The following is a 15,437-nucleotide window of genomic DNA, read 5'->3' as shown; positions in this document are numbered from 1 at the left end:
TGTCTCCGAACGGGTAGAGGGCACCCTGAAGGGGGAGGGCAAACAGGCAGAGGTCGTTGTACATATTGGTACTAACGACATAGGCAGGAAGGGGCATGAGGTCCTGCAGCAGGAGTTCAGGGAGCTAGGCAGAAAGTTAAAAGACAGGACCTCCAGGGTTGTAATCTCGGGATTACTCCCTGTGCCACGTGCCAGTGAGTCTAGAAATAGGAAGATAGAGCAGCTAAACACGTGGCTAAACAGCTGGTGTAGGAGGGAGGGCTTCCGTTATCTGGACCACTGGGAGCTCTTCCGGGGCAGGTGTGACCTATATAAGAAGGACGGGTTGCATCTAAACTGGAGGGGCATAAATATCCTGGGCGCGAGGTTTGCTTAGTGTCACATGGGAGAGTTTAAACTAGTATGGCAGGGGGAGCAATAGGTCAGAAGGTGAGAGCTTTGAGGGAGAACTAGGGAATAGGGCCAGTATGGCTCTGAGGCAGAACAGACAGGGAAAAGATGCTGAACACAGCGGGTCTGGTGGCCTGAAGTGCATATGTTTTAATGCAAGAAGTATTACGTGTAAGGCAGATGAACTTAGAGCTTGGATTAGTACTTGGAACTATAATGTTGTTGCCATTACAGAGACCTGGTTGAGGGAAGGACAGGATTGGCAGCTAAACGTTCCAGGATTTAGATGTTTCAGGCGGGATAGAGGGGGATGTAAAAGGGGAGGTGGAGCTGCGCTACTGGTTAGAGAGAATATCACAGCTGTACTACGGGAGGACACCTCAGAGGGCAGTGAGGCTATATGGGTAGAGATCAGGAATAAGAAGGGTGCAGTCACAATGTTGGGGGTATACTACAGGCCTCCCAACAGCCAGCGGGAGATAGAGGAGCAGATAGGTAGACAGATTTTGGAAAAGAATAAAATCAACAGGGTTGTGGTGATGGGAGACTTCAACTTCCCCAATATTGATTGGGACTCACTTAGTACCAGGGGCTTAGACAGGGCAGAGTTTGTAAGGAGCATCCAGGAGGGCTTCTTAAAACAATATGTAGACAGTCCAACTAGGGAAGGGGCTGTACTGGACCTGGTATTGGGGAATGAGCCCAGCCAGGTGGTAGAAGTTTCAGTAGGGGAGCATTTCGGGAACAGTGACCACAATTCAGTAAGTTTTAAAGTGCTGGTGGACAAGGATAAGAGTGGCCCTAGGGTGAATGTGCTAAATTGGGGAAAGGCTAATTATAACAATATTAGGCGGAAACTGAAGAACCTAGATTGGGGGCGGATGTTTGAGGGTAAATCAACATCTGACATGTGGGAGTCTTTCAAGTCTCAGTTGAAAGGAATTCAGGACCGGCATGTTCCTGTGAGGAAGGATAAATACGGCAATTTTCGGGAACCTTGGATAACGAGAGATATTGTAGGCCTCGTCAAAAAGAAAAAGGAGGCATTTGTCAGGGCTAAAAGGCTGGGAACAGACAAGCCTGTGTGGAATATAAGGAAAGTAGGAAGGAACTTAAGCAAGGAGTCAGGAGGGCTAGAAGGGGTCACGAAAAGTCATTGGCAAATAGGGTTAAGGAAAATCCCAAGGCTTTTTACACGTACATAAAAAGCAAGAGGGTAGCCAGGGAAAGGGTTGGCCCACTGAAGGATCGGCAAGGGAATCTGTTTGTGAAGCCAGAGGAAATGGGCGAGGTATTAAATGAATATTTTATCAGTATTCACCAAAGAGAAGGAATTGGTAGATGTTGAATCTGGAGAAGGGTGTGTAGATAGCCTGGGTCACATTGAGATCCATAAAGACGAGGTGTTGGGCGTCTTGAAAAATATTAAGGTAGATAAGTCCCCAGGGCCTGATGGGCTAGAGAGGAAATTGCTGAGGCCTGGACAGAAATCTTTGGATCCTCACTGTCTTCAGGTGATGTCCCGGAGGACTGGAGAATAGCCAATGTTGTTCCTCTGTTTAAGAAGGGTAGCAAGGATAATCCAGGGAACTACAGGCAGGTCAGCCTTACGTCAGTGGTAGGGAAATTACTGGAGAGAATTCTTCGAGACAGGATCTACTCCCATTTGGAAGCAAATGGACGTATTAGTGAGAGGCAGCATGGTTTTGTGAAGGGGAGGTCGTGTCTCACTAACTTGATAGGAGTTTTTCGAGGAGGTCACAAAGATGATTGATGCAGGTAGGGCAGTGGATGTTGTCTATATGGACTTCAGTAAGGCCTTTGACAAGATCCCTCATGGTAGACTAGTACAAAAGGTGAAGTCACACGGGATCAGGGGTGAGCTGGCAAGATGGATACAGAACTGGCTAGGTCATAGAAGGCACAGAGTAGCAATGGAAGGATGCTTTTCTAATTGGAGGGCTGTGACTAGTGGCGTTCCGCAGGGATCAGTGCTGGGACCTTTGCTGTTTGTAGTATATATAAATGATTTGGAGGAAAATGTAACTGGTCTGATTAGTAAGTTTGCAGACGACACAAAGGTTGGTGGAATTGCGGATAGCGATGAGGACTGTCAGAGGATACAGCAGGATTTAGATTGGAGACTTGGGCGGATAGATGGCAGATGGAGTTTAATCCGGACAAATGTGAGGTAATGCATTTTGGAAGGTCTAATGCAGGTCGGGAATATACAGTGAATGGTAGAACCCTCAAGAGTATTGAAAGTCAGAGAGATCTAGGTGTACAGGTCCACAGGTCACTGAAAGGGGCAACACAGGTAGAGAAGGTAGTCAAGAAGGCATACGGCATGCTTGCCTTCATTGGCCGGGGCATTGAGCATAAGAATTGGCAACTCATGTTGCAGCTATATAGAACCTTAGTTAGGCCACACTTGGAGTATAGTGTTCAATTCTAGTCGCCACACTACCAGGAGGATGTGGAGGCTTTAGAGAGGGTGCAGAAGAGATTTACCAGAATGTTGCCTGGTATGGAGGGCATTAGCTATGAGGAGCGGTTGAATAAACTCAGTTTGTTCTCACTGGAACGAAGGAGGTTGAGGGGAGACCTGATAGAGGTCTACAAAATTATGAGGGGCATAGACAGAGTGGATAGTCAGAGGCTTTTCCCCAGGGTAGAGGGGTCAATTACTAGGGGGCATAGGTTTAAGGTGAGAGGGGCAAGGTTTAGAGTAGATGTACGAGGCAAGTTTTTTACGCAGAGGGTAGTGGGTGCCTGGAACTCGCTACCGGAGGTGGTGGTGGAAGCAGGGACGATAGTGACATTTAAGGGGCGTCTTGACAAATACATGAATAGGATGGGAATAGAGGGATACGGACCCAGGAAGTGTAGAAGATTGTAGTTTAGTCGGGCAGCATGATCAACACGGGCTTGGAGGGCCGAAGGGCCTGTTCCTGTGCTGTACTTTTCTTTGTTCTTTGTTCTTTAGCAACCTAATACCTCAGAAATGTCATCTACCTCAGAGCTGTCATTCTTTCCTCGCCTGAGATTTGAAACAAAAAAAACTCCTTCAGAAAATGTCACAGTTTGACCATGCCAAGAATGGGACCCAAACTCAGGATGCCCAACACATCAGCACGGTACTATTACTCTACCTTAGAAACTGTATTTTTTACATCCAGTTCTGAGTATAAGCAAACAGGAGCTTAAAATAAAATTATACAGAACTAAGCATATCATCCACTGTTGCTCACCTAAAAGTTGGAAATTAGAGGCAATACAACATTCCTTGATGAAGATAAAGGAATATATAGCCAGGCATGGAGCCATAAAAGTATTGCCAAATCTATGGAAGTAGTTTCACGAGAAAAAAATTATACTTTAATTCTGTATGTTTTTCCCACACTTATAAATAGAACTTTCACCTTCCAGTTGATGCCATGCACTATGTAAGAATAAAGATATAACCACAATATCAACATAAGATTACAAAATCCAGAATATTAGTTACCAGATGGATATTTTCATTAATTCAACTTTAGCTGTTCTTTCACAAAGGGTTAAAAGCATTTAAACAAAAATTGCCTGGACAGCAAAGCTAAACCACTATCCTGCTACTAGAGCTCAATTATTCTGCTCAATTAGTCAATTTTATCTGTATTTCTCCATCAAGTTTCTATCTTTTACGAGAAATACGTTCTCCACTGGTCAATGCAGTCTATTTATCATTCTCGTGGCTGCCATTTAAGTAAATGAAAAAGGCCAAACAAACACAGCCATATGCGCTTCAACAGTACTTTCACACTAATTGGGTTTATTCCATATGGAGTCAAGTGGCATTAAACAAATCATCCACACATTGTTATCTGCTTGGTTCACACTGTACTGCTCATTGAGCTAGATTCAAAACTCAAGTCATTTAACATTAAAGGCATAGTTGCTCTAAAAGATACTTCAGAACCTAGAGTACACTTGCAGAAACTTGCCCAAAGCTACTAAAAATTAAAGTAATATTTGTAGGAAACGGAGTAACATTTTGTCCATTTTATACAACAATTAGGCACACAATTAGCATCATAAAACAAGTTATTTGCCCTGTTTCTTACTGGTTTATGAAATAAGATACTGCATGCAGCAATATATATATATATATATATATATATATATATAAAAAATATATATTTATTCTATTTTCTTGTCCATTATTTAATTCAAGAATAGATTTGTCGATCTATATTTTACTAAGGGGAATAATCTTTAATCAGGCTAATCAGAAGGTCTTTATAATAACAAATGGCCAGATCAAATCTCAACATTTTTGTTCAACAATGTCAAAAATCAATATGGGTGAGGAGACCCAGTTGGCTCAATACAACTATCCATTCAGGAAAAATTCCACAGCTCCACTATCACAGAATCAAACTATTTCTGAAATAATTCCAAAGGTTTTAACCTCCACTCTATATGCTAATCACTTGCTATGCTTTTGAGTATATAAGGAAGTTCCAAAGTGCACAGAAACTAATAATAATAATAAGACCATAAGACATAGGAACAGAATTAGGCCACTCAGCCCATCGAGTCTGCTCCGCCATTCAATCATGGCTGATATCTTTCTCATCCCTATTCTCCTGCCTTCTCCCCATAACCCCTGATCCCCTTATTAATCAAGAAATAATAATCTTTATTAGTGTCACTAGTAGGCTTACATTAACACTGCAGTGGAGTTACTATGAAAATCCCCTAGTCACCACACTCCGGCGCCTCTTCTAGTACACTGAGGGAGAACTCAGAATGTCTAATCCACCTTACAAGCACGTCTTTCAGAGCTTATGGGAGGAAACCGGAGCGTCCGGAGAAAACCCACGCAGGCACGGGGAGAATGTGCAGACTCTGCACAGACAGTGACCCAAGCCGGGAATCGAACCTGGCACCCTAGCGCTGTGAAGCGACAATGCTAACCATTGTGTTACCGTGCCGTCCAAATGCCAAAATAGAGAAGCTTTAAGAATAGTTTATAAAATTACTTTTGAGTAACATACAAAGACAGGAGTGATGGTTCAGCTGCACAGTAAATTTGCCTTCGGCAACCTTAAACATGCACTCTTCTCGTCCTATTAGGCCCTAACAATTTTCCAAATTTACTATCTTAGAAACGATCACGTTCCCTACTTGACTACATATGTTGGAGGATGAAATACAGTTTTTCAAATCTTAGTTCATTCCTAGGAATGGGGATCCATTCCGTGACTTTTCTCTGCATTGACTCCACAGCTTAAATGTCGGAGTCACAATAGTAAGAACTGAATATAGGGCTATGGCACAAACATGGAAGGAAGCACTATCTTTTGTAGACTGATTGACACCGTTATTGTTACTTACAGAGAACTGTACAAAACCGAAAAGCAAAAAAATGACAAATGTACTGCCACAGCTTCATCTGCACAAGCCACTTCACCCATTCCCTCCATCCCCATCTTCCAGTGAACCTCCACCAACTTCATCTTTAGGTTGGAGAGCCTTATACAGGCAAGTGTGACTGAAATATATTTCTTCATTTGTTAAACAGCAGGCTCTTTATATGTATTAAAAACATTGCTTTCATTGTCTTTTATTCTCTGTACATATCAAATTTATGGTGGGAATCTCTGTAATTGACTTCACCATTGGTGAAGCTTTCCAAGAATGTAACCTCAGCAAGCAGCAGGACTTTACATCCAAGTTTTTTTCTTGTTCGTGGAATGTGGGCATCATTGGCTGGGCCAGCATTTATTGCCCATCCCTGAGGGCATATAATAGTCAACCACATTGCTGTGGATCTGGAGTCACATGTAGGCCAGACCAGGTAAGGGGTGGAAGATTTCCTTCTCTAAAGGGAATTAGTGAACCAGATGGGTTTTTACGACAATTGGAAATGGTTTCATGGTCACTGTTAGACTTTTAATTCCCGATTGTTATTGAATTCAAAGTTCACCATCTGCCATGGTGGAATTTGAACCCGGGTCCCCAGAGCATGATTCTGGGTCTCTGAATTACTAATCCAGTGGCAATAGCACTCCGCCACTGCCTCCCCAAAGCAGTACACATGTTAAACACACCTTTTTCTGATTACTCTTGTTTTCATCCGTTTCTGTTTTAGATGTATAGTTCAGAAATGTCTTTGTATTGTTCATTGATGTTCCATCGTGACCAGACATTTATGCAACTCATCTGCCAAAATACTTAGTTTCTTTTGACCTCACCCTAGTTATTTCAACATCCTTCATGATTAAGTCATGTCAGTGATTTTTCAAATTTGTACAGGAATAATTGTGTTGTTTTCTACTCAACAATCAATCAACTCTACCATTTCCTTTCGATAAAATGTGACAGCTATTTGCTGCAGACTTACATTGACTAAACAGTGAATTTTGCAATAAACTTCCTCATTTAAAGGAGATACTGCCAACGTAAATTAACTTAAGTAAAAGGAAGGCAATTACCATCTAGTGTTGATTGCAATGGTCCTATCCTTCCCATTCGACGCATCCTCCAGACATGTCTAGCTGAGGGCACATACAGCTGTGTGACCTAGTAGTAAGAGATGCCGACAATAAGTAACCATTAGTCTTCCAACTTCAGTGGATTTTAAAACAATAACTTCACAATTGATATATTTTAAATGTCTCACAGCATTTCAAGGAATCAGTTTGTCTATAAAGAAAATGGCACTTCAAATAATCAATTCAGTATTGACAACTGAAGTGACTGCAAAATGAAAGTAATTAAGGTAAGTAATGCATTAATTTGAGTGAATTTTGATTTTTTTTCAGCTTGCTTAACGTCAACCTACATTACACAGTGTGATGACTGGAAACAATGTATCACGGTCTAACGGGATGAATCCTGATTCTGAGGGAGGGAATTGTCATAGCTCCTGTAACTATATTTTAAGTATCCACATGTGGACAACGAGAAAGTGTAGAAACCATTGTACGATTTTCTTATGAGGTCGAGTAAGTTCGGCCTGTACTTATTGGAGTTTAGAAGAATGAGACACGACCTTATCGAGACATATGGGATTCTCATGGGGCTTGACAGGGTAGGTGCGGAGGGGTTGTTTCCCCTAAGACAGAGACGAGGCGGAATTTCTTCTCCCAAGAGGGTGGAGAATCTGTGGAATTCTTTACCACAGCGGGCTGTAGAGGTGGTTTGTTCAGTATGTTCAAGGCTGAGATAGACAGATTTTTAATCAGTAAGGGAAGGGAATCAAGGGTTATGCGGATAAGGCGGGAAAGTGGAGTTGAGAATCATCATAGCAGATCAGTCATGGTCTCATTGAATGGTACGGCAGGCTCGATGGGAGCAGACTTTTCTTTTTAAAAAGAACAGAACTAATCAAGCTAATTACCAGCCTGTTAATTTAGCATCCAACGACGATATGCAAGATTTTAGTCTCTAATCAAGGACAAAATTAACAAAAGAGAAAATGGGCAGAAGCAGCTAGTATTGACTTTAAAAAGACCAGTCAAATTGTCGCTTCGTGTTACAGAACTTAATATTGCTGAAAAGTGACATGTTGCCAAAGCTTTTCATCTTGCACTCAGCAGGACAAACGTAGAGTGCCAAATTTCAAAGGATCACATCAATTTATACTGCAGGAGAAAAGGGTGCTGATTGGTTGGCAAGCCGACTGATTGGCTGAAACGTTGCCATAGAGAAAGCAACAGGGAATTGTAGGCTCCTCATGCTACCAGGTAATTCAAAACAAGGTGCAAGGCTGGAACATATTCCTTTTGTTTGCAGAGAATGGGTCCCTTCTGGAAAGCGTGGAGTATTCCACCATATTTCGGAGTGGCCAATTTTGTGGTCGGCAGACTTTGGGGAGCCAGGAGCAAAGTTCCTCACTGCAGAATTCTCATCCTTTGACCTGGTCTCGTAGCCATAGTATTTATGTGGCTAGTCCATTAGGTCAATGTTAGGCCCAAGGATGTTTATGATGGGTGATTCAGCAATGGTAGTGTTGAATGTTAAGTGAAGATGGTTAAATTCATAAGACCATAGGACATGGGAGCAGAATAAGGCCATTCGGCCCATCAAGTCTGCTCTGCCATTCAATCATGGCTGATATTTTTCTCATCCCCATTCTCCTGCCTTCTCCCCATAACCCCTGACTCCCCGTATTAATCAAGAACCTATCTATCTCGGTCTTAAAGACACTCAGTGATTTGGCCTCTACAGCCTTCTGCAGCAAAGTGTTCCTCAGATTCACCACCTTCTAGATAAATTCCTCCTCACCTCAGTTTTAAAGGATCATCCCTTCATTCTGAGGCTGTGCCCTCGGGTCTAGGTTTTCCTACTAGCAGAAACATCCTCTCTGCGTCCATTTAAACATCCTCTCTTCTGTTGGACATAATTATTGCCTGGCACTTGTTCATTGTTACTTATCACTCATCAGCCTAAGTCTGAAAGTTGTCCATGTCTTGCTGCATACTATATGGATTGCTTCTCTCCCAGAGTAGTTGCAAATGTTACTGAACACTGAAATCATCAGCAAGCACCACATTTCTGTCTTTATAATGGAGGGAAACTCATTGATGAAGCAGCTGAAGTTGGTTGGGCCTGGAATACCACTGGAACTCCTGCAGCAATGTCTTCAGGCGGAAATGATTTGCTTCCAGCAACCACAACCATCTTCCTTTGTTAGGTATGACCCAACCAGAAGAGAATTATCTTCCCGAGTCCCAAAGGCTTCAATTGTGCCACACGCTGTCAAATACTATCTTAATATCAAGGGGAATCACTCTCACCAGAATGATAGCTGGACTTCATGGATTAAATTAAAATGAGAGATTACACAAACCAGAATTGTATGCACTGGAATTTAGACCGTTAAAGGATGATTTGATCAAGATATTAGATAAACATATGAGGATAAAAGAGAGATAAAGTATTACTGCTAACTGGGATACGGTCTAAAAATTAGAGTCAGACCTATCAGGAATGAAATTAACACTGGTAGAAGTAGTCTGGAATGCTCTTCAGCAAATGGCAATTGAATATGTAACTAAAACCAGCCTGTCCGTTAAAGCATTAATTTGTAAGGTTATCCCAGAGCAGAGTGGGAAGAGAACAGGTATAGTTTCTGTTAGTGAACTGTAATGTGCGAGAAATCAATGACAGCACTCTGGAGTATGGCTACCCTGACTGGATGAGGATTTGCCACAAATATCTGACTTCACTCTAACCTTCAAGGAACAGGCTGACAAGTCACTTGATTACACTTATGCTCTGAAGTAATAGGCAAGAGCTGTCTGACAAGGAATCCCTAAAATTGCATTCCAGGAAGTCTCTTCATCTCTTGTACATCCAGCTGAAAAATACGCACCTTATCTGCTCGGATATTTACTTGATCAGATAGCCAGTGATCAGGAGGGCAGAACTGCCTTCTCGTGTCTCTTGACTTAAGCATTTTCACTAAATTGGAGATCACCTATGTGAAAGAAACAAACACATAACTTAAATAATATCATTGTGCAATATACTGTTCAACGCACAGGCAACTTAGGGCTTATTTTACTTGCACAACTCTCAAGGACGAGTAGTGTTTTCCATCATGAAGTGTACAAAAGTCAAATCTGATTGCAAGGAACAAAGTTACAAATGCATGACAACAGCAGAATGTTGATGGGCAGTTTGTGAATGTTACGTAGTCCAAGATTACGTTGTACACAAAATCACTTCCAGCTAATATGTCATTATCAATTTCTTTTCCTCACACACTTACAAAAGACTTGCCAGGAATAATTCAAACATTCACCAGCCACTCGACACCTCACCCAAATGGTCTTCATTTATGTCTTCTCCTCCCCCTTGCCCCCCTGTAGTACCGTGACCAAAGCCACTTTCTAATCATCAAATATTCACACTCACCCTTTCCAACAACCAAAAGTAAGAATAGAGTTATTTTCTGCATCCCCAGTTACGTAAGAATGAGGCTAATTGTAGAGCCTGCTATAGCTTAGATTTGCTAATTTGACAGAGACTGGAAACCAAACCTGGCATTTTCAAACGTGTGCATTGTTTAAGATCAATCCATGTGCCCGTTGACCCATTCAAAATAAATTTTAAAACATCACTTCTATATGTAACAGTTTCTGCCCACGTCAATTTTAAGCGTCCCATCTCGATAGATTTGAAAGTTAAATATTGCAATACAACACTCATAGTAATTCCCAATGTGTAATTTAACAGAAAACTCAATAATCAGTCATTTATTACAGAAAATGAATGGTTAGTTAGAGGTTAGCAAGGTCAGATCTATTGCTGACCGCATCTCAGAATTAACAGTTTTGTCAAGTGCATTCTAGGGTGTATGCCAGCATGACTAATTTTCACCAAAGCTAAAATAGAAAAATATGAAATATCAACAGGTTGTACCCGGCATGGCCCAAGTCCTTTTGATGATACAGCAGAAGAAACATTTTAGTTAGAACATGACCTATTCACAAAGCAAAAAATATTTTGCTGAAGAGCACAGCTAATCATAGAATGTAGTGCAGAAGGAGGCCATTCGGCCCATCGAGTCTGCACCGGCTCTTGGAAAGAGCATCCTACCCAAGCCCACACTATCCCCACAACCCAGCAACCCCACCCAACACTAAGGGCAATTTTGGACACTATGGGCAATTTAGCATGGCCAATCTACCTAACCTGCACATCTTAGAGGACTGTGGGAGGAAACCGGAGCACCCGGGAGGAAACCCACGCACACACGGGGAGAACGTGCAGGCTCCGCACAGGCTGTGACCCAAGCGGGAATCGAACCTGGGACCCTGGAGCTGTGAAGCAATTGTGCTAACCACGATGCTACCGTGCAGCTAAATTAGGTTATATCGACTATTTTGATCAAGATTATGCAGTGTCAGTTTATTTTAGACAGACTGACATTACAGAAACTGAAACTATAATCTCAGTACTACTGCTTTGGGAAGTGGGGAAGTGAGGAGCAACAGGGTCAAAACCCAAGAATTTCTTACCAAGCACCATCATGGGAAGATCAGCAGTACAAGGGCTGTGACAGTTTACGGTGGCCGGCCATCACCTTCGCAGGGTGACGGATGTCAGTAATCATGCTTTCTTGCGAGCATCACCCACATCGCAAGAACAAATCAATTCCCACTACTGATTAGCATGCAGTGACCCCTGCTGTAAATCAAGGTGAGGACAAGAGACAACAAAACTCTGGCATTACTCTGTGGATAAACAACTAGATGACACCAGCCTCAGATATGACAAATGGGTACTTTGGCAAAGTGCCATTAGGGCTTCTGGTCTCTGTGGACCCGTACCCCAAGATTTGCAGCCGAAGGGCAAGCGTGGGGGAAAGCAGAGAAATATTTCAAGCTCTAACAGTAGCAACTAATGACAAGCACAGAAAGGGAGAGTTTTAAAACCCCACATAGAATTTTACTATTTTATACATCGGAGCATTGCTGACAAAAAACATCTAAACCTGCACAGTATCTCTCAATCCTTGAGTATCTATTATTTTTACAGAAACCTGCAGCATAGTCGTTGGAGAATGACTGTTCCACAGTGCCTGCTGTGCAGTTTGCAGAATTGTGCTGTTTAATAGAAAGGGGTTTTAACCCTCTTGACAAATGTAAAAGATTGAGTAATATTTTAATTGTATGAGTACAGTCACTTTTGTAAAATACATCTGTGCATAATTCATTGCTATTCCCAAAATAGTAAACATCAAAAGTATGCTACCACCTTTTGGTTAAACAAGCTTGCAGCAATATGCTTTAAGGGTACTTTGCTGGCATTATGCTGAATGAGTTCCAGTTGTTCAGATGGAGTCCGTCAGTCAGTTTATGAATCAATTGCCTACATAATAAACTAAAAATACGTAGTTCTTGTTTTCTTTCTCCAATAAGGTCAACAGTCCCGCAAAGAAGATTGGAAATACAGAACCAATCGTGTCCTTATGATTGACTTGCACAATTAATTATGTAGTAAAAACAGAATGTTTAAAATATATATATATATATTTTTTTAATTTACAGTACCCAATTCATTTTCCCAATTAAGGGGCAATTTGAGTGTGGCCAATCCACCTACCCTGCACATCTTTGGGTTGTGGGGGGCGAATGTGCAAACTCCACACGGACCGTGACGGAACCTGGGACTTTGGTGCAGTGAGGCAGCAGTGCTAACCACTGCGCCAGCTTGCAGCCCTGAATGTTTCAATTATAACAAAATTACATTTGGTTAATCTGACCTAAAATGAAAAAACCTGACACCGTGTAGAATACAATCTCCAACAAAATGCAACCATTTACAACTTCCAAAACTATGCTTGTTTCGACCATTTCCAACAAAGACAAATTTGTGACAGGTTTAAAAATTAATGTCATAAATTAATACGATTTCAATTTTGAACACTTTTTAAAGAGCAAACCATTGGGTTAAAACTCCTTCAGGGATAACTCAAACTAGTTATGGTCAAAATAACTGTTAAAAAAAAAACAAGATGTACTTCAATCTGGATGAAAGTAATAACAATGCATTAATACTCTGATTCAAATTTGGATATTATATTAAAATGATAAATCATCTGCAAATCCCTGACCACATCAATCAACAAGTGAATTACAAAATCTCTGCAAAAAACAACACAAACAATCTGCATTTTCAGTGAGTATCAAGGACCCATCCAAATGATCTCCAGGTTGATTTGAATCACCATAAAATGTAAAAGAACAGCCTGTTCAAGCAAAAAGCAGCAGTAAGTTCAGAAGCAGCTGTAAATCAAATTGAACTCTTGACTTAATTACAACAAATAAATTGAGTAAAATTAGTCAAAAAATAAGGAGGTATTTTGCCAATGATTCACCAGCCTTCCCAATTATAATTTTAAATTTACTAATATATTAACACTATATTCATCTCAATCAAAACATCATCAGTTACTATCCCTGCCAGCACTAACAGCTTTCTTTAAGTGCAGTACATTATAAAGAATAAGCTGATTGGTTTGAATAGCAGCTATCCCGGACTTGTAGAATGAATAAGCATTCCTTAATTAGCCCATCAGGTTAAGTGCAGGCATTAATGGGTGCCTGCAAAACTCCAGCATGACATCTCTTTCCAAACATGGCCAAGGAGAACCTTCCATTAGTAATATTAATACAAGCTTAGTTGATCATTTTCATTCAATTAACTTCTTTCAATTAAATAGATAGCTATGTTCTGATCCGACAAAAGATGTGATAAAGGAATAGAAGAGGTAGTTGATGACTTGCACTGAACATTAGTGTGTTATGGGTCACTGGGAAATAAAACTATAAATCTAATATTCAATTTGGGAAATGCATTTCCTTTATGCTTACTTTAAGAGAACAGCTTGGGATGACTTTTCTGTTTCCTGCTCCACATCATTTACAACTACTTTCCAATGAAAAGTCACACATCATTTGTAACATTTACAGCTAGCATTATAGAATCCAACAATGAGGTGGTCACTTCTTTTACTACTATATATTAGTCTTTTCTTGAATTAAAGTACTGAAATTTGAACTTGGTTCAAACCAAAACAGCACTCCACAGACTGCAAGCCACCGCCACATGCACAATATCAATGGCAAGTTGTTGCATTGCCGTTAGTCCACATTGCCAGAAGCATTGTCCAAGATGCTGGGGCTGGTTTAGCATAGTGGGCTAAACAGCTGGCTTGTAATGCAGAACAAGGCCAGCAGCGCGGGTTCAATTCCCATACCGGCCTGCCCGAACAGACGCCTTTCACAGTAACTTCATTGAAGCCTACTTGTGACAATAAGCGATTATTATCATTAGATAGCACTGATGCCCTAACTGATATTATCCACCGACTAACCTATTCCAATGGATTTTTAAAAATTATAATCTTCTTCTCAAATCTTCTTCCACTTCAGTTCGTATTTTCTTGACTTCACAGGCTTTTGCTTTAGATGGGGGTCATTTCATCATTAATGAATATTACAGAAGAATTTATAAAAAAGCAGAGAGGCTTCCTCGGTGTTTAAAAGATCTGTACAACTGAAACCCATCATGGAAATACTGGTGAGTTTTGGAGTACAAAACAAGAATAATCCAGCCATTGGCGAGAGCTTCACTCAAGGCATGGGTGCTCAAATACAATGACCCGATTTGCAGCCATCACAAAAAGAAATGCAACTGCCACCCATAATAATCTTTGTTAGTGTCACAAGTAGGTTTACATTAACACTGCAATGAAGTTACTGTGAAAATCTCCTAGTCACCACATTAGGACGCCTGTTTGGGTACACAGAGGGAGAATTCAGAATGTCCAATTCACCTAACAGCACGTCTTTCGGGACTTGTGGGAGGAAACCGGAGCACCCGGAGGAAACCCATGCAGACATGGAGAGAACGTGCAGACTCCACACAGACAGTCACCCAAGCCAGGAAACAAATCTGGGACCCTGCCGTTGTGAAACAACAGTGTTAACCACTGTGCTACCATGCCGCCCAGAGTGGGTGCACGTTACAGAAAGTGAAACCCAATGTTTTGGAAATTAATTAAAAGTTCCTTGTAAAAGCCTAATCTTAAGTTAGGTTCTTCAATTTCAAAATCTTGCAGAATTTAGTTTCAATGTAGGAAGCTTACATTCATCACAGTTTTTATATATCCTGAAGATTTATTCTATAGTACACAAAATTATAGGATCACAGAAAATAGATAAATCCAACAAAGTTTAATTGCACAAAAGAAATGTTCCTTTCACATGCAAAAAATAATTTTAAATTTACAACATGAATACATCTTTGTATCTCCAAGACAAAGTAATGACTTAACGGCTGTCGATAAAGAACAGTGTAGAATTTTTGATCAGATCGAGTGTGATATGAAACTTCATAATGATACTTGATGAATGTACCAATTAAGTAGTGGGAAAACAATTTAACTGCGAGTACTTAAATATTGCATCATGTTCTAACTCTAAAATCAGATCAGAAAATCTCAATGGATTATATTTTGCAGCAGTAAAACAGAATTATTCAGT

At 40.8% G+C, this 15,437-nt stretch overlaps 1 protein-coding gene across 3 annotated transcripts in view; it reads right to left on the bottom strand.

Moving 5' to 3' along the window:
• Positions 1-15,437, bottom strand: part of ube3c (ubiquitin protein ligase E3C) — a 277,267-nt gene that overhangs the window by 132,870 nt on the left and 128,960 nt on the right. For all 3 annotated transcript variants that reach the window (XM_072508217.1, XM_072508215.1, XM_072508216.1), the window contains 2 exons: positions 9,755-9,859; positions 6,870-6,957 (listed from right to left, as the gene is read on the bottom strand). In XM_072508217.1, coding sequence (XP_072364318.1) covers positions 6,870-6,957; positions 9,755-9,859 — 193 coding nt within the window. The remainder of the gene's footprint in view (positions 1-6,869; positions 6,958-9,754; positions 9,860-15,437) is intronic.

Source organism: Scyliorhinus torazame, chromosome 6, assembly GCF_047496885.1.
Source record: "Scyliorhinus torazame isolate Kashiwa2021f chromosome 6, sScyTor2.1, whole genome shotgun sequence".
Classification (NCBI taxonomy): Eukaryota; Metazoa; Chordata; class Chondrichthyes; order Carcharhiniformes; family Scyliorhinidae; genus Scyliorhinus; species Scyliorhinus torazame.
The sequence above is the reverse complement of the archived record's forward strand: the minus strand, read 5'-3'. Positions and strand labels throughout refer to the sequence as shown.